At 43.7% G+C, this 17,553-nt stretch overlaps 2 protein-coding genes across 4 annotated transcripts in view; one reads left to right on the top strand and one right to left on the bottom strand.

Annotated features, from left to right (window-relative positions):
• Positions 1-2,731: 2,731 nt before the first annotated feature.
• Positions 2,732-8,316, bottom strand: LOC117550869 (APOBEC1 complementation factor-like). The gene is made up of 5 exons (XM_034223434.1): positions 8,188-8,316; positions 5,728-5,875; positions 4,392-4,526; positions 3,100-3,230; positions 2,732-3,023 (listed from the first exon to the last, which is right to left on the bottom strand). Exons 2-5 carry the CDS (start codon positions 5,824-5,826, stop codon positions 2,747-2,749), a joined length of 642 nt encoding a protein of 213 aa, XP_034079325.1. The 5' UTR covers positions 5,827-5,875; positions 8,188-8,316; the 3' UTR covers positions 2,732-2,746.
• A 722-nt stretch (positions 8,317-9,038) lies between these two features.
• The window catches only part of LOC117550870 (cGMP-dependent protein kinase 1-like), a 20,900-nt gene continuing 12,385 nt past the window's right edge, over positions 9,039-17,553 (top strand). The window contains exons 1-2 of one of the 3 annotated variants that reach the window (XM_034223435.1): positions 9,039-9,824; positions 12,825-13,312. In XM_034223435.1, the coding sequence (XP_034079326.1) occupies positions 12,996-13,312 (317 nt within the window). In that variant the 5' untranslated portion in view covers positions 9,039-9,824; positions 12,825-12,995. Of the gene's footprint in view, positions 9,825-10,324; positions 10,674-12,015; positions 13,313-17,553 lie in introns of those variants that run through there. The other 2 variants (XM_034223436.1, XM_034223437.1) reach the window with 2 other exon arrangements.

The following is a 17,553-nucleotide window of genomic DNA, read 5'->3' as shown; positions in this document are numbered from 1 at the left end:
AGAAGAGGGGACACATGTTTATGTAGAAGAGACATGAGAAGAGGGACACATGTTGATGTAGAAGAGACATGAAGAAGAGGGGACACATGTTGATGTAGAAGAGACATGAAGAAGAGGGACACATGTTGATGTAGAAGAGACATGAAGAAGAGGGGACACATGTTGATGTAGAAGAGACATGGAGAAGAGGATTTTTGGTGACCTTTAAGAGCATTAAGAAATAGTGCAACAGAAACATATTATAACATTTAAAAACACTAATTTAAAAGCAAAGATAATACAACATGACTAACAGGTGCATGACTACCAGGTAGATGACTACCAGGTACATGACTACCAGGTGCATGACTACCAGGTGCATGACTACCAGGTGCATGACTACCAGGTGCATGACTACCAGGTGCATGACTACCAGGTGCATGACTACCAGGTGCATGACTACCAGGTACATGACTACCAGGTGCATGACTAACAGGTGCATGACTACCAGGTGCATGACTACCAGGTACATGACTACCAGGTACATGACTACCAGGTACATGACTACCAGGTACATGACTACCAGGTACATGACTACCAGGTACATGACTACCAGGTACATGACTACCAGGTACATGACTACCAGGTACATGACTACCAGGTGCATGACTACCAGGTACATGACTACCAGGTGCATGACTACCAGGTGCATGACTACCAGGTACATGACTACCAGGTGCATGACTACCAGGTGCATGACTACCAGGTGCATGACTACCAGGTGCATGACTACCAGGTGCATGACTAACAGGTACATGACTACCAGGTGCATGACTACCAGGTACATGACTACCAGGTACATGACTACCAGGTACATGACTACCAGGTACATGACTACCAGGTACATGACTACCAGGTACATGACTACCAGGTACATGACTAACAGGTGCATGACTACCAGGTGCATGACTACCAGGTGCATGACTACCAGGTGCATGACTACCAGGTACATGACTACCAGGTACATGACTACCAGGTACATGACTACCAGGTGCATGACTACCAGGTGCATGACTACCAGGTGCATGACTACCAGGTGCATGACTACCAGGTACATGACTACCAGGTGCATGACTACCAGGTACATGACTACCAGGTGCATGACTACCAGGTGCATGACTACCAGGTACATGACTACCAGGTACATGACTACCAGGTGCATGACTACCAGGTGCATGACTAACAGGTGCATGACTAACAGGTGCATGACTACCAGGTGCATGACTATCAGGTGCATGACTACCAGGTGCATGACTACCAGGTGCATGACTACCAGGTGCATGACTACCAGGTACCTGGTAGTCTCCAGCCTGGATGATGAAGTCGTCCTCGTTGCAGCGGACCTGCAGGTTTCTGGGAGTTTGTTCCAGATGTTTGGAGACTAATAACTGAAGCTCTCCATGTTTAGGTGTGTTCATGTTGTGTTAGGGTAAAACAAGGAGTGAGAAGAGAACAGTTCTGTTTCCATCAGTAGAACCTGATCGTTCCCATTCATTGGATTTGCTCCAACGTTTTCACGGGTTCTTTGTTGGTCCATAAACATCTTTCTACCAAGTCTAATGTAAACGGGCCTGTCGTGTTTCTGTAGCTTCTGCTCAGTTGTGGACGGTACGTTCAACCTTTCTTTTAATAAAAGCAAACATTAACCTGTTGGCCATAAATCTACTGCACTCATATTTCAGCATTTCATGGATAAATTCAAACAGAAAACTCACTCCATATATTAGTGAGGCTAACTTCCCTCCTAATGGGTTGTTCTGGATAGTCTTATAAACAGTCTTCATGTTGTTAATAGGCATCTTAAAGGTGCATCGTAATGAAATCAGGATGATGAACATGAGGGTCACAGTTCATTATGTTCTTGTTGCACAAACATCCAGCGTTACGTAAACCAATAAAAACTGTTTATCTCTCTTATCTCTGAAGGCACGCAGTTTAACAAATAATGAGTCCCTGAAACGTGACGACCAACACGCTGACGTTAGCAGAAACACCGTGTTTATGGTCGCTTCGGATAAATAGAGTTTATCATGTGCAGAGCTTGTCTCCTATTGGACGCTGACCCCGGGGCACCGCCTGTGATTGGCTGCTGATAACGGCGTCTTACAGTCGGACAGAAGTAGACTTTGGCATTTTTTTACGAGATGTAATGTTGGTACTTTGACTGCTTTAAAAAAACTAAATTGTATCCGGATGAGTTTCAGCAGACACTCGCGTTCAGGAAGATTTTAAATATCTTCCTGGTAGCGTGTGCAAAGATGTGGAAATATATGATGATTGAAACTATCATTATCCAATTATCTGTGTTTTGAAATGGATTTTCCAAAGATTTAATTTGCTTTTTGGCAAAAACATGCAGGTTTTCCAGATTAAATGGAGAATGACTTTGAAATTAAATTCAAGAAGTTATAGTTAAAGAAAGTAAAGTTTTATGGACGGACCAAATGCCTCTGTCAACAAAAAAAGTTAACAACAGAAGCAGAGCTAGCTTACGTTAGCTTTTATCCCTCAGCTGTTACCACAGTGCTGCTCGGCTAAATAACGGAGCTAACGGAGAGGAAGTCGCAAAAACATGAAACTATAAAGAAAATGAAGCTAACAATCAGCTCCGTAGATTTGTTTACACCTAAATGTCCGAAATAAACACTACGAGCCTTTGGGCGTAGTGCTGGGAGCCCTTTCAAGATCAAAGAAGTCTCATTATATATCATATTATTAATATTATTGTCTTATATGTTTGTTCACCTGGCAGCAGTTTGCGTCGGGCCATGGCGGCGGCTCGGTGGCTCTCGTACTCCACAAAGGCGAATCCTCGGTTCTTGGATTTGTCGGCGGCGCTCGGATACACGATGACGTCCACGACCCCGTCGGTGACCTTCCTCATCTCTGACAGGATCTCCTCACGCTTCTTCATTTTGGGAATCCCGCCCACGAACAGACGGCAGTTATCCACGCTGGCACAGACTCCGAGGAGGCGGCCATTTCTGCGGGAAGAGAAACACGAGGTTAAAAACGAACGGGGAAGATAGTCGATAAAAAAAAACAGAAACAAACGCTCACCTGATCTCGTAGTTGTTGAGCTGCTTCATCGCCGCTTTGGCCTCCAGTTTGTTGGAGAAGGTGACGAAGGCGTAGCCTCGGTTGTTCCCGTTAAAGTCCATCATCATCCTCACCTCGTAGATCTTACCGAACTGGAAGAGAAGATTAGATCAGACTTATGCTAATGTTTTGTTCTATGACTTAAAATACATCAGTAAATACTCCACTGGTGGCTAACAAGTGTCTAAATGAGACGACTAAACGTCATCATGCCCAACATTAGCCTCCTTTAGCTTAGCGGTGGTGACGTGAAGTCATGTGACCGTGCTGTAGTTCCTTTATAGCCCAACATTAGCCACCTTTAGCTTAGCGGTGGTGACGTGAAGTCATGTGACCGTGCTGTAGTTCCTTTATAGCCCAACATTAGCCTCCTTTAGCTTAGCGGTGGTGACGTGAAGTCATGTGACCGTGCTGTAGTTCCTTTATAGCGCAACATTAGCCTCATTTAGCTTAGCGGTGGTGACGTGAAGTCATGTGACCGTGCTGTAGTTCCTTTATAGCCCAACATTAGCCTCATTTAGCTTAGCGGTGCTGACGTGAAGTCATGTGACCGTGCTGTAGTTCCTTTATAGCCCAACATTAGCCACCTTTAGCTTAGCGGTGGTGATGTGAATTCATGTGACTGTGCTGTAGTTCCTTTATAGCCCAACATTAGCCTCCTTTAGCTTAGCGGTGGTGAGGTCATGTGACCGTGCTGTAGTTCCTTTATAGCCCAACATTAGCCTCCTTTAGGTTAGCGGTGGTGAGGTCATGTGACCGTGCTGTAGTTCCTTTATAGCCCAACATTAGCCTCCCTTAGCTTAGCGGTGGTGAGGTCATGTGACCGTGCTGTAGTTCCTTTATAGCCCAACATTAGCCTCCTTTAGCTTAGCGGTGGTGAAGTCATGTGACCGTGCTGTAGTTCCTTTGTAGCCCAACATTAGCCTCCTTTAGCTTAGCGGTGGTGAAGTCATGTGACCGTGCTGTAGTTCCTTTGTAGCCCAACATTAGCCTCCTTTAGCTTAGCGGTGGTGAAGTTCCTTTAAAGCCTAACGTTAACTTTTTACTTCAGAAATCATAAAGTGGTGTTAATATGTGGAGATTATCCTTCTGAACTAAACGTGTTATTATCATAAACGCTTGTTTGACACAGAGATTCTTTTCTGACATAATCCCAAATCACATGGAGAGATCCCATTGGACCAGGGAGATGCTGCCTTCAGGGACCAACACTGGATTAAGTAGATAAAGGTGTAATATAAAGCTATCTTCACCTTCTCACACAGTGGGACCAGCTCGTCTTCGAACAGATCTCGCGGGAGTTTCCCCACGAAGATCTCGCTCCCTCTCTCCGGCGGGGGGCCGTCCCAGCTGGGCGGAGGTCCGCCGTACCGCCGCTGCCCGTTCTCCTGAAGCAAAAACACAGAAATAAAACGTTAGTTCAACAACACTTTGGTTTGATTACATGTAGCCCCTGGTCTCCAGCCTGGATGATGAAGTCGTCCTCGTTGCAGCGGACCTGCAGGTTTCTGGGAGTTTGTTCCAGATGTTTGGAGACTAATAACTGAAGCTCTCCATGTTTAGGTGTGTTCATGTTGTGTTAGGGTAAAACAAGGAGCTAGAAGAGAACAGTTCTGTTTCCATCAGTAGAACCTGATCGTTCCCATTCATTGGATTTGCTCCAACGTTTTCACGGGTTCTTTGTTGGTCCATAAACATCTTTCTACCAAGTCTAATGTAAACGGGCCTGTCGTGTTTCTGTAATCCTGACAAACAAAAAGCTTCTGCTCAGTTGTGGATCACTTTTGTTTGAGTACATTTAGCCACCATTGGTATAAATCAACATTTGCAGCCCGCTGACAGTATATTTATTCATTGTTAAAATGCACTTTATGCATGATGAAGAACAGAACAGAAAACACGTGGGGTTATAATAGATCAGAGAGGTCTAAAACTCTTCGTGTTGTTTTTGTTTATCTCTTTACGTATTTTCTTTGTTGTGTCATTCTTTCAAAGCGTTGTCGGGTTTCTAGAAAAGCGAAATAAGTGTCACGTATTATTATTATTATTATTAATAAGATGTTTTTTATCTGTATTCACGACCTGCTGCAGCTGGTCTGAGAACAGTTTACTCTAGTTGTTTGTATAATGACAATAAATGCTTATATTCTATTCATTTTGCCACTGGTATAAATCAACATGTGCAGCCCGCTTACAGTACATTTCTTAATTGTTAAAACTCACGTAAAACCTTTATGCATGTTGAAGAAGAGGAAATAAACCAGAACCAGGTTTATCACCAGGTAGGTTGACACGTACGAGGAATTTGACTTGATGTGGTGGTGCATACATAAAAGTAAAACAAACATTAAAAACACAGAAAGATAACTATTTTAAGGAAACTATAATAACATAAAATAATATAGAAAATAAAAAAATACATAGTAAATATATAGCAGTATTTACGTAGAAATAGAAAGGAATAAAATATGTAATACAATTCGGCAGTAATAAAAAAAGCAGATAGTGCGTTGTGTGCATTAAATGAATCACGGGGGTCTAGATCTCTCCGTGTTGTCGGGATGTTTACGATGTTTGTGTATTTCCGACCTGCAGCAGCTGGTATCCGGTACGTAGCATTAGCGCCCGCAGCGACGCCTCCTTCTGCGTCCCGGCCAGCCCGTCCCCGGCTATCTGATTGGCTTCCATTGGGTGTGATTGACAGCGATACGTAAATCAGGGAAATTAGGGGTGCTCACTGCGAAACACAAGAGAAACATGGGCGTCATTTCAGCAAAACTATGTTTGTATTGTGGCACAGCTGTGGAAAAACAGGACATTATGACATGTTGACCTTAGGTGAAAATCCATGAGTAAGCAAACATTTAAAGAGAATACACATTTGAATTAATAACACAATCAGCCCAATCTCTACGCGCTGTGGAAAGAGGGTACATCTCCTTTAAAAAGATATATATATTAAAGTGAATTACTTTCCAACTCAATGAAATATCCAGTTTTGGGATCTTTTTTCTGTCATTTCTTTGGTTAATACTTATTTTTTTTTGTAACACGAGAAGCTGGTGAAAAGATATATAATATTTTAAAAAGCCCGGAGACGTGATAGAACTTTAGATGGTGAACAAATAAAGCATGATCTATATTACACAGCAAGTTCACCCTGTTACCATTTCTTTGATACTCTATTTACTTAAATAAAAACGACTACGTAATTAATTGACAATCATCGTCCGGTACTTTCTCAAATTCCTTTCCTCCCAAAAAGCGTCCTCCCGTTTTAAAACACCAGGTCGGTAACTCTTTAAACAGCAGTGGTATCTGCAGAACCACAGATAGCGTTGTTGTTTTGCAGCAGCAGAGGTCAGAGGTCAGGGTCTGTCAGGAATCATTGACAGAGTCTGACCGTCTGTCTGCTCCGTCCGGAGTTTATAAAACACACAGCAGACTCCACATGTTAACTCCTCTCCTGTAACACCGACCTCAATATAAAACTCTGGAACACTCGGAAGTAGAAACTACACCATTTGTTAAATAGACCTAGCTTCAAAGAAAGTCCTCATTTTTTTTAATTCCCCTCTTTCAAAAATAAAATCCACACTTTATTTTTAAAAAATCACATATTCTACAAAAATACCCACAAAACAACGAAATATCGCATTTTGCATAAAATTCTTCACTTTTCTAAAATAACAACGCTTTCTCAACAGAAGCTACATTTTACAGGATTACATTCAAACACATCATGATGACGCTACCTTTTCCTTAGCCGTTAGCCGTTAGCTGTTAAGCCGTTAGCTGTTAAGCCGTTAGCTCTGTTATTTAGCCAAGCAGGACTGTGCTAACAGCTGCTAACAGCTAACGGCTAACAGCTAACGTTAGCTGGCTCTCCTTCTGATGTGAACACAGATGTTTTCAGCAGAGCATCATCAGAGAAACGGTGACTAGAAACTATTAAGTAGGACAAATCAAATATGTGTGTTGCTAAATATTAGCAACAACACACTTAGCATCTCATGCTAATTGTGTGCTTTAAGTTACAGTGAGCAGCTGTTTCAGGAAATCACTGATACCAATGAGAGCTAACACACATACACACACACACACACACACACACACACACACACACACACACACACACACACACACACACACACACACACACACACACACACACACACACGACAAGTAACAAATGATGAGATATTTGTTTCAGAGTGTGTAATATGTAATAAACTACAGTTCAAGGACATGATTGACTTTAATCGCCTACATTTCCCAGCATGCATCTCAACCTGATCCGTTTCATCAGGAGTTCCTCTGAGTTCCTCTTTACCTCTCAGCCGTCTGTTCAATAAACGTATTTACATATAAACAAAGAATAGTTATTTTAATTAAATTATATGTCACTCAAACTTCTTCTGTGATTATTATTATTATTATATATATTATTTTTATATCTTTAACCCTTTCTGAGTCTTTCCTTATATATATATTTACTTCAAAGTATCTATACGTATTTGATAGCCTACTGGAAATATAGTTTTTTAAATAAAAGTATTAATACAAATTGAGCAATTAATGTTAAATTCAACGAAGTCAAACTTTAACTTTTTAAAAATTAAATAAAACAAAATGTATTAATTCATAAAAAACATTTTGGAAAATATGCATATTTTGTTATTTTTCTGTCTTTTTGTAAATTATGATCATTATTTCAATTAAATGGAGTTGTTAAAATACATTAACTATAACATTTGAGTTATTTTACTACTGTAACATATTTTTAAAAACATGATTACACTGCATTAAAGAGGTTAAATGTATATTGTTTAATATTTGAGCTGTTTTTATCTCTCTGTTATAACACGTTAGCGGCTCGGCCTGTTTGTTCAGTCAGCCACGTTTAACCTCCTCCTCATCACACACCAACGAAGAACAATAAACACTCACACACACACACTCACACACACACACACACACTCTGTGTGTTTGAGGAGTTAAATTACAAAAACATAAAAAACATTAAAGTTAATTTGAGGAAAAACTCACCCGAGCAATTTCAGAGATCACCTCCTCCGATCAGAGCAGAGTCATTCTGAGGAGAGAGAGTGTGTGTGTGTGTGTGTGTGTGTGTGTGTGATCACATCATATCAAACTCCAAAGGTTCACTGTCTTGGTGTTAGCTTTACGAGCCGGCCGGCGTTAATGTTTAACCTGCTGCTATCTGTGGACACACACACATACACACCCACACACACACCCACCCACACACACACACACACACACACACACACACACACACACACACACACACACACACACACACACACACACACACACACACACACACACACACACACACACACACATACACACCCACACACACACCCCCCCCCACACACACACACACACACACACACACACACACACACATGCAAATACACGTACAACCAGCAGGATGAAGAGTGTGTGTATGTGTGTGTGTTGCAGGAGGCCTTTGAACGACAGTCACTATCTGCAAAGGTCTCTTCACACACACACACACACACACACACACACACACACACACACACACACACACACACACACACACACACACACACACACACACACACACACACAGGAGAACATGGCAGATGTTGCTCTCTCAGATTTTTCACTTTTTTGTCAACGCCCTTTTGTTGAATAAAGTTGAATACAATAGTCACATTTAGGAAACAAATACTGCAATGTGAGATTTGAATGTATTTTTAGATCATATTTAGCTCATTCTCGCCGGAAAAGAAGATGGATTCAACTTTATGATTTTATTTACAAGTTGATTTGATCACAGATGTTATCTGTCTCCTCTCAAACTGACAGGTTAGGTGTGCTGACAGTGAGCAGCCAGCAGGGGGCGCCACAGCGCAGAGAGGCGCAGGTGAGTCAGGCAGAGCGAGATACTAGAGTTTATATTCTACAATATTTTGTCATTTAAAGTATAAATGAATAAAGCTGTGGGTCGAGCGTTACATGGAGATAACGTTGTGTTCCGATTTGTTTGTGTTAAGATTCTCCGTATTCTTGCTTGTTGCAGACCTCTGTTTAATGTGCAGCTTCTTGCAGCCTTGCTTGCATTGTTTACGTCCTTATTTTTGCATATTTTTCTAATCTTTTTAAAACATTTTTGCATCACGCTGTAGTGTTTTTAAAATATATTTCCAAGTCTGTTTTGCAGGAGAATGAACTCACGTTGAGCGCGTGTGCCTCGGTGTGAGGAAGAGGGGCATCGACACACAGACAGATATATTTAGAAGAGGAGGAGGCACAACTCAGTTTCTGCTCCGCATCAAAGTGAAACTAAAGGAGCTGCACCTCCTCTCCATGCATCTGAGCTGCACCTCCTCCTCTCTGCACGCACTCAGACCTCCTCCTCCTCCTAAGGGTCTCCTCTCCACACGTGAGCCGGATCTCTTCTCCTCCTGTCGGGCTTCAGTGTGCAGGAGCGTTTCGGTTGTATCCGGATGTGTCACAGCTGCGGGGATTCTCCTGCCTTCTGAATCCCCTTTGAGGATTACACCCGACAGGAAGCTGATGTTGCACTTCTGCGCGGAGGAATCGGCTTCACTTTCCAGCCTGCGTATCTGATGCTGGTTCAGGTCCCCTGCAACCTGTAAACAGAGAGGCACTTTGTTCATCTTTAACCGGTGAGTGCATGCTTTAAAGCACACGAGATATACAGATCAACACTACAAAGATATAGAGGGTAGAGAAATAAGTACCACACAACTACAAATAAAATATAAAAATATGACAGAGATACAGCCTTAGATGTGCAGGTTTTATTCATTATATATTCAAGTGTAATGCCTGTGGGTTTAATCAGCCAGGAGACTCTCCACTTTATTTCCCCCACTAACCCTGGAGGCGAGCCTGCTGCCGGAGAGGAGTCCTGCTGCCGGAGAGGAGTCCTGGAGGTGGAGAGGAGTCCTGGAGGGGAGTCCTGGAGGTGGAGAGGAGTCCTGGAGGTGCAGAGGAGTCCTGGAGGTGCAGAGAAGTCCTGGAGGTGAAGAGGAGTCCTGGAGGTGGAGAGGAGTCCTGGAGGTGGAGAGGAGTCCTGGAGGTGAAGAGGAGTCATGGAGGTGGAGAGGAGTCCTGGAAGTGAAGAGGAGTCCTGGAGGTGGAGAGGAGTCATGGAGGTGGAGAGGAGTCATGGAGTTGGAGAGGAGTCCTGGAGGTGGAGAGGAGTCCTGGAGGTTTAATTTAATTTAAATTGAATTTAGAGGAAGAACCCCGGGGAGCAGAGCTTTTATCCGGCTCTGATTTCTGTTCTTCGTCTTTTTAAAACCACTTTTATTTCCTGGAAGACGGAGAGGATACGTTTATGGAAATATGAGTCTGTAGAGGAACCTGGAGATATCAAAGGATAGAGTGACAACAGAAGCACTCCTCAGGAACCACCCTGGAGGAGGAAATCTGCAGGAAGAGCCCCCCAAAAGACCCCAGGCTCCCCCTAACAACACTTGAAGGACCGGAAAGACCATGAGAACTACAGGGTAGATCAGTGTTTCTCAAACGTTTTCATACCAAGGACACTTAACCAATAAATAAACCCTCGCGGACCACCTAACTCCACAAATATAAAAAAACACATCGTTTTTCTAGAACAGATTACAAATCGCCTGAAAATGGTACAAACAAGTGGCAACATGTGTGATGAAGGTGTTGTGCTGGGCTATATCATGCAATCAAAAGTGAAACTTAACCTCGCTCCATTGCGGAGATATTTCCGCGAGAGTGCGGAAAACTTAAATTGATTAATTAATTTCAAATGTGAAATGTTACCAATATACTCACGGACCACTAGGGGGCGCTCACGCGGACCACATTTTGAGAAGCACTGGGGTAGAGGGTTGCGTTATAACCTGGGTCTCTAAGTTACTCAGAAAGAAACTGACTTACTTTTTAGAAATTTGAGAAATTGCCAATACTCGTCAAAATCCGTGATCCTGAATCCCCTAAGAATACCTAAAGGGACCTAAAAGAAACTTAGAGGAAGGCTTAATCAAGGTTCAAGGGGACCTATCATGCAAAATGCACTCTTGTACGTCTTTTATACATGAACATGTGTCCCCGGTGTTCCAGGGAACTCACCAAGTGTCAGAAAATACAACCCTCTCTCTTTTCCTCCATACCCAAATCTCTAAAAACGGGGCTGCAACGGATCTGATACAGACTGATCCAGATTTGAACACTGTCCTGACGTCACAGAAGTGGCGCTACAGCTATTGGTCAACTCTCCACCTATCAGGGGAATGAGAGGTTGGGCCACGGCCGGCCATTGCCGCTCGAAAGCGCTGGAGACGCTGTAGTACATATGCCAGGCCTGTAAGTGGCGCTGTAGTCTGCCACAAAAGCAGCGAAGAAGACTTCCCGCGCATGGTTGCCATGGTTGCCCTTCTGTTTATTCTCCGCTGTTGCTCTTTTTCTCCCTCCCTGAGGCAAGCGTTTGCTCCTGCTGTAATTCTCTCCGGTAGGCCACCAGCAGATAAAAAACACCCACCTCTCCGCCTCTTCCAAGGGACGAGGGGACCGTGCGGCAGAGTTTCAGTTCGCCGGTCAACATGTCCATTAAAGTTTAAATCCTCCGGACAAAATTAGAAAAGTGCCGGTCAAAGGTCTTCTTTGTTATTTATTGAGCTTTAAAACAAATGAATAACGACTCTATGTAATCATATAAGAAAACACGGAGGACGGAGATCTCTTTTTCTCCCCCTCTTCTGACTTGATCAGAGCACGCTCCCCTCTCCTGCAGGGGGGCGTGGTCAGCTGCAGGGGGGCGTGGTCAGCTGCAGCTCACAGAATCAAAAACAGGGCTGGAAACAGCAAATAGAGCGAAATGAGGCATGGCTAAAATGCATGATCTGTTTGATATTTTGAAAACAGAAACGTATAAATATACTTTATATAGGTATGGCCCTACAATATATCATTTAAATATAGCATGATACGTGTCCTTTAAGGTTTTTTAATTACCCAGAAATAAACCGAAGTGTCGTTTCCGATCGAAAAAAGGACCAAGACTCTGAGAAAATCAAGGGTCCATCCCAAAAGGAGACCCATGAATCACTAGGACTCTCACTTAGTCTACTGACAAGGACCTACAAGGACCTGAGAAAGGAAGGGAAAGGCTTTCCTTTGGGTCACCCAGAAGGTAGGTGGACTATCTTTTACGATTCCAAAGACACTCACTAAGAGAGCTTTGATTCAAATCAAAAGTTCTCTAGAAACCTGGGGGTACCCAGAAGAGACCGCAGACGCATAGTGGACCCTTCAGATCATCTAAAGAAAACCTACAAGTCTTTAAAGAACTAGGGGAAGGCTTTTGTTTTATTAACCCAGAAAGATCTATCAAATCGAAGAACTCACCAAGACTCATCAATCAAGGGTCCACTAGATCGTCTGAAGGAACTCTAAGAGCCAAAGGAGTCAAGGACAACCACTTCGCTTAGGGTTAGGGCTCTTTCTTGATCCTTCCTACCAAAGGTCATTACAGTCCTTGACAGCGGTCTGTTCTACTGGATTAACAACGTGTCACATGTTCTGAATTGACTAATCCAAACTTTATTTAGCCTCTGTATTGTTTGTTAGGTTGGGAACCGCTGCTCTAGGGTTAAACACTAACTAACTCTTTACAAACACTATAGGGACTGATCCAGAGTCAACCTGGGGACCACAGACGAACCCCGGACCCTCTACAGGACCCGATACCTCCTCCCGGACCCTCTAGAGGACCTGAGACCTCCTCCTGGACCCTCTGGAGGAGCTGATACCTCCTCTCGGACCCTCTGGAGGACCCTCTACCTCCTCCCGGTCCGATGGGGACCCTGCGGGACCTTCAGTATGCCCTGCAGGAGAAGATCGAGGAGCTGCGGCAGCGAGACGCCCTGATCGACGAACTGGAGCTGGAGCTGGACCAGAAGGACGAGCTGATCCAGCATCTGCAGACCGAGCTGGACAAGTACCGGTCCGTCCTGCGACCCGCCACCGCCCAGCAGGTCCAGAACCAGCAGAACCTGGTCCTGCAGCCGGACAAGCATCGCAGCAAGCGGCAGGCCATCTCCGCCGAGCCCAATGCCTGCGACATCAGCGAGCTGAGCCACGTGACGCTGCCCTTCTACCCCAAGAGCCCACAGTGAGTCCAGTTCAGTTGTTGTTGTGTGAGTTAATGCACTCAGTCAGTACACACTCTTTAAAACACAACCTGGGTCTTTAAGTTACTCAGAAAGAAACTGAAGTACCCCCAAGAGCCCACAGTGAGTCCTCTTTCAGTTGTTGAGTCTTCATGCTCCACACAGGGTCAGTACACACTCTTTAAAACATAAAACACTTCCCTCAACCCGTCCACCCAGGTTCTAGTTTCTGCTCTTGACTCTAAATGCGAATGGACTTTAGTTGGTCAAGGTTAGCAACTCTATTGTCTCCAATGGGAGGAAGTTGCTGCATCAAGACCAGATCTCAAAACCACATTCAACGCAGCCATCTCAAAACACACCAGATTTCAACCGTAAACCAGCTCATCCAACCCAGTCTCACATCTAAACGTGTAATAACTACGTTGGTCCCCAACGTAGGACGTAGTATTTCTACAAAAACGTCTCTGAAATTGTAAGATCCCTACGTTTTTTTTCACCATTCATTCCAATGGCTGGCGTCTATGTCACGTGATCTTCAACTTTCTCCCTGCAGAAGAAAAAACATGGCCGACCTTCGTTTTATTCTGGGTGTAAAATGCCTATTTTAAGGTTAGTTTGGCCATTAAAATGCGTTTTGATGTCATTTCATGCGAGAAATATGAGTTGTTATTTCAGATTATGTGTGCAGTGGATGTACATGATCTTTAGTTTGCTAGTTATTACGAAGATTACTTCAGGAAGTTGTGTCCATACAACGTTTTCATTGTTACCAAGGTGGTTGCTAGGGACGCTGCTATCGATATTATTTCTGTTATGTTGTGTAACTGTTTAATGGTGTTATCTTTATTGCTACCCCCTTCCCCGTCAATGTATAGTGTTGGTCCACAGCGCAAACGTATAGTTTAACAAAATCCGCATCTAAAATTGTGGCATAGATACGTTATTTCCCCCTGTGCAATTCTCCAACCCAGTCTATAGATAGAAAAAATTACAAGTACGAATCGGCTGAGCGTCAGGGGTATGGGCTCAGACCAGTCTCATAACACACATGTGCACACAGAAGGATCCACACTTGTGTTTTTCAAAGCACACACAAATGTGTTCCGTTTCATATTCATGTAAATAAAATCCAAACACAGAGAAAAGTTGTACATGTGTATTTTTGATCCTCACATATTAGCTTTCCGTTTGAATCCTCTGAACCTGCAAACACAACCCGCTCTCTGTGCACGGATCGCTGTGCATTCGTGTGTGGGTTTTTTGAGACTCCCCTGACGGTCAGCCGATTCGTACTTGTAATTTTTTCTATCTATAGCCAATCAGATGTCTCCTCAATTCTAAGCCAATCACATGAGCGCGCCCCCACGAGGGTAGATTTCTTGCGTTCATGACGTAGCGCTTCATGTATGCATTTTGCGCAGTCCGGAGCTGACAGCTCCATGGAGCCTGCAGGCGCTAATCTCAGGACACCCTCCACTCTCAGTACAGCGCCACTTTCCGAACAGGAAATGCAGCAAATACAAGCCTTTATATTATTAAGGTACAGCGCCACTTTCCAAACCATTGATGAATGCTTGTGTTCACAAAAACGGCAGGCAAACCCGTTTTAAATGTGTGTTTCCTGTATGGCGAATACAGCTGCTTTATTCATGTCTGTATGAAGTTGTTGTGAGTGTGGAGGGAGCAGCTACAGGTTAGCTTAGCCTAATCGATCAGTGCACTACGAAGCCAGTGCTAGAGGTGTTAACGGGGTGACCAGGTCCCAACAAACCAAATGTGGGACAAGGAGTATGTTTGTGTGGGACACCCTCTCAACAGCACCCCGCCCCCCCCTCTGTTTAATTTGGTTTATTCAACAGCATCCAATAAACAATGACAGAAAGTGAGGTCAAAATGCAGTAATAATTTAGTATCTTAATAAAGAATAGTAAACTAAGGCTAACCAAGGCAGCAGGCAAGTGTTTAGAAATGCATCTTCCTAATTCAACTAGTGTATTACCTGTAAAAGTAGGCACAACATAAATTAATAGATCAAATAAAACCATAAGTACAAATCAAAACTGGCCAGGAGGGAACAAAAACATAATAATACATAAAATAAAATAGCTTTCAGTTTTGTGCATCACAGCAACAACAGGTGTGGCCCCCCCTCCTCCCCCCCACAGTGTGTGGGCTATTTTGTCACCTAGAACCACTGGTGTCTTTAACTCTGTCAAACAACTCTCCAGAGGCAGGGGCAAGCACATCTGTTATTATGGACGCTGCTTTTGTGCGACCACATGACATTTTCTTTACTATCTCAGAGTCTGGAAAAATGGTCGGCGCCAACTTGTTACCAGTCATTTGACCGGTATGATTGGGAGTGTTGCACTGTATGGTAAACACTGGTTATTTCTGCTGCTGTTACCTTGTCTGAGTGGCCATCATTTTTTGGTTTGAGTAGGAATGTCTCCATAGAGTGGGATGTCTCTTTTTGAGCGACACGTTTCTTGTGAGAATCGCATTCTCGGTGTCTTTTGACGTCGTATTCACCGCCATGTGAAATTGAAAAATTACTCTTGCAAAGATTGCAAAAAACTCTCTGGGAGTCGCCCTGCACCGGTTTCACCCACGGGTTAGGGTCTTCCCAGTCTTTGTTGTATGTGCATCTTCTTTTCTTCTTAGCTGTAGTTTCAGTTTCCTCCATTTTCCATAACCTGCTGCCTCGCCTGCGTTATTGACTGACTTTCGTTGTTGTTGTTGTTTGGCGGAGGGCTGTGTGTGAGTGAGTTACTCTCATTGGTTAACACTTGACCAGCACCCGCCGTGTGTTACAGTTTGATTGACAGCAAATACCCCGGTGATGATATCCTTCACTGCTTTCTCAACAGCCATTGGATAAATCTGATTTTAAAGAAAAGCGTTTTAGCCAATCAAAATGAAATATGCGGGACATCGTCTCAATTTGCGGGACGCACCAAAAGTCGTGAAAATGCTGTGCAGTCCCGCGCAAAGCGGGACATCTGGTCACCCTACCTGTTAACGGGGGGAGCCCCGCCGGTCATTATCGGCCGATATTCACTCTTAATAGTTTGATCGGTGCTCTCTATAAAGGCCGATCAGGAGGATCTGATCGATATGGACATACACGCGAGTGAAGTATAACCGGACGAGAGAGAGATCAGATCAGCTGCTGAGTCTGACGGAGACACGCAGCTCTGCATGATCACCTGATGCTCCGCCCTCTGTTTTAGCGAGCTGACCGGACTGCGCAAAATGCGTATGTGAAGTGTGCTCATGTGATTGGCTTAGAATTGAGGAGACATCTGATTGGCTATAGATAGAACAAATTACAAGTACGAATCGGCTGACCGTCAGGGGAGTCTCAAAAACCCACACACGAATGCACAGCGATCCGTGCACAGCGATCCGTGCACAGCGATCCGTGCACAGCGATCCGTGCACAGAGATCCGTGCACAGCGATCCGTGCACAGCGATCCGTGCACAGAGAGCGGGTTGTGTTTGCAGGTTCAGAGGATCAAAAATACACATGTACAACTTTTCTCTGTGTTTGGATTTTATTTACATGAATATGAAACGGAACACATTTGTGTGTGCTTTGAAAAACACAAGTGTGGATCCTTCTGTGCGCACATGTGTGTTATGAGACTGGTCTGAGCCCGTACTCGAGGGTATCTGTGGAGACTTCTTATCTCAGCTCGAGGTTTCAGTCGATGGATAATCAGAGACTGTTTCATTAATGCAGAACACAGAGGTGGTTTGAGCACAGCTGCTGGAACATGTGATTATAATTAGCATTTTCTCTTAATGTGAATAACTTAAAGATAATAAGATAAATTACTGAGATCTGCAAACAGTTAAATAATAAAACAGTTAAATAGTAATATAAACGTATGAGGACTGAAATCTGACCGTGAATTCAATAGATTTAATAATAATAACAAATACATATGAATCCAAACAGAAGTGTCTCCCAGGTGAACGATATTCACTCATCTCCAGCAAACAGAGCAGCTCTGCAGGACATCAGACTTTAAACATGAATACGCAGAAATACTTGGATATTATCGTCGTATTGTTTTGCAGCTGAAATATAAAAATGTTCCTGCAGATTGTGTGTTTCCTGATGTGAACAGCAGGAGAGGAAACACGCAGCTGCTGCCGTCACACTACGTGTGTGTGGGTGTGTGTGTGTGTGTGTGTGTGTGTGTGTGTGTCTCTGTGTGTGTGTGTGTCTGT

Source organism: Gymnodraco acuticeps, unplaced genomic scaffold (genome assembly GCF_902827175.1).
Source record: "Gymnodraco acuticeps unplaced genomic scaffold, fGymAcu1.1, whole genome shotgun sequence".
In the NCBI taxonomy this organism is placed as follows: Eukaryota; Metazoa; Chordata; class Actinopteri; order Perciformes; family Bathydraconidae; genus Gymnodraco; species Gymnodraco acuticeps.
Note: the sequence above shows the minus strand (reverse complement) of the source record. Positions and strands in the feature narration are given on the sequence as shown.

What these genes read in the sequence shown, in the direction of transcription:
- LOC117550869 (XM_034223434.1), bottom strand. Translation starts at nt 5,826, where the DNA reads ATGGAAGCCAATCAGATAGCCGGGGACGGGCTGGCCGGGACGCAGAAG. An exon ending in CCGGATACCAGCTGCTGCAG is followed by an intron (nt 4,527 to 5,727) that starts GTCGGAAATACA and finishes TTTTTGCTTCAG; the next exon opens with GAGAACGGGCAGCGGCGGTA. An exon ending in CTCAACAACTACGAGATCAG is followed by an intron (nt 3,024 to 3,099) that starts GTGAGCGTTTGT and finishes CTCTTCCCGCAG; the next exon opens with AAATGGCCGCCTCCTCGGAG.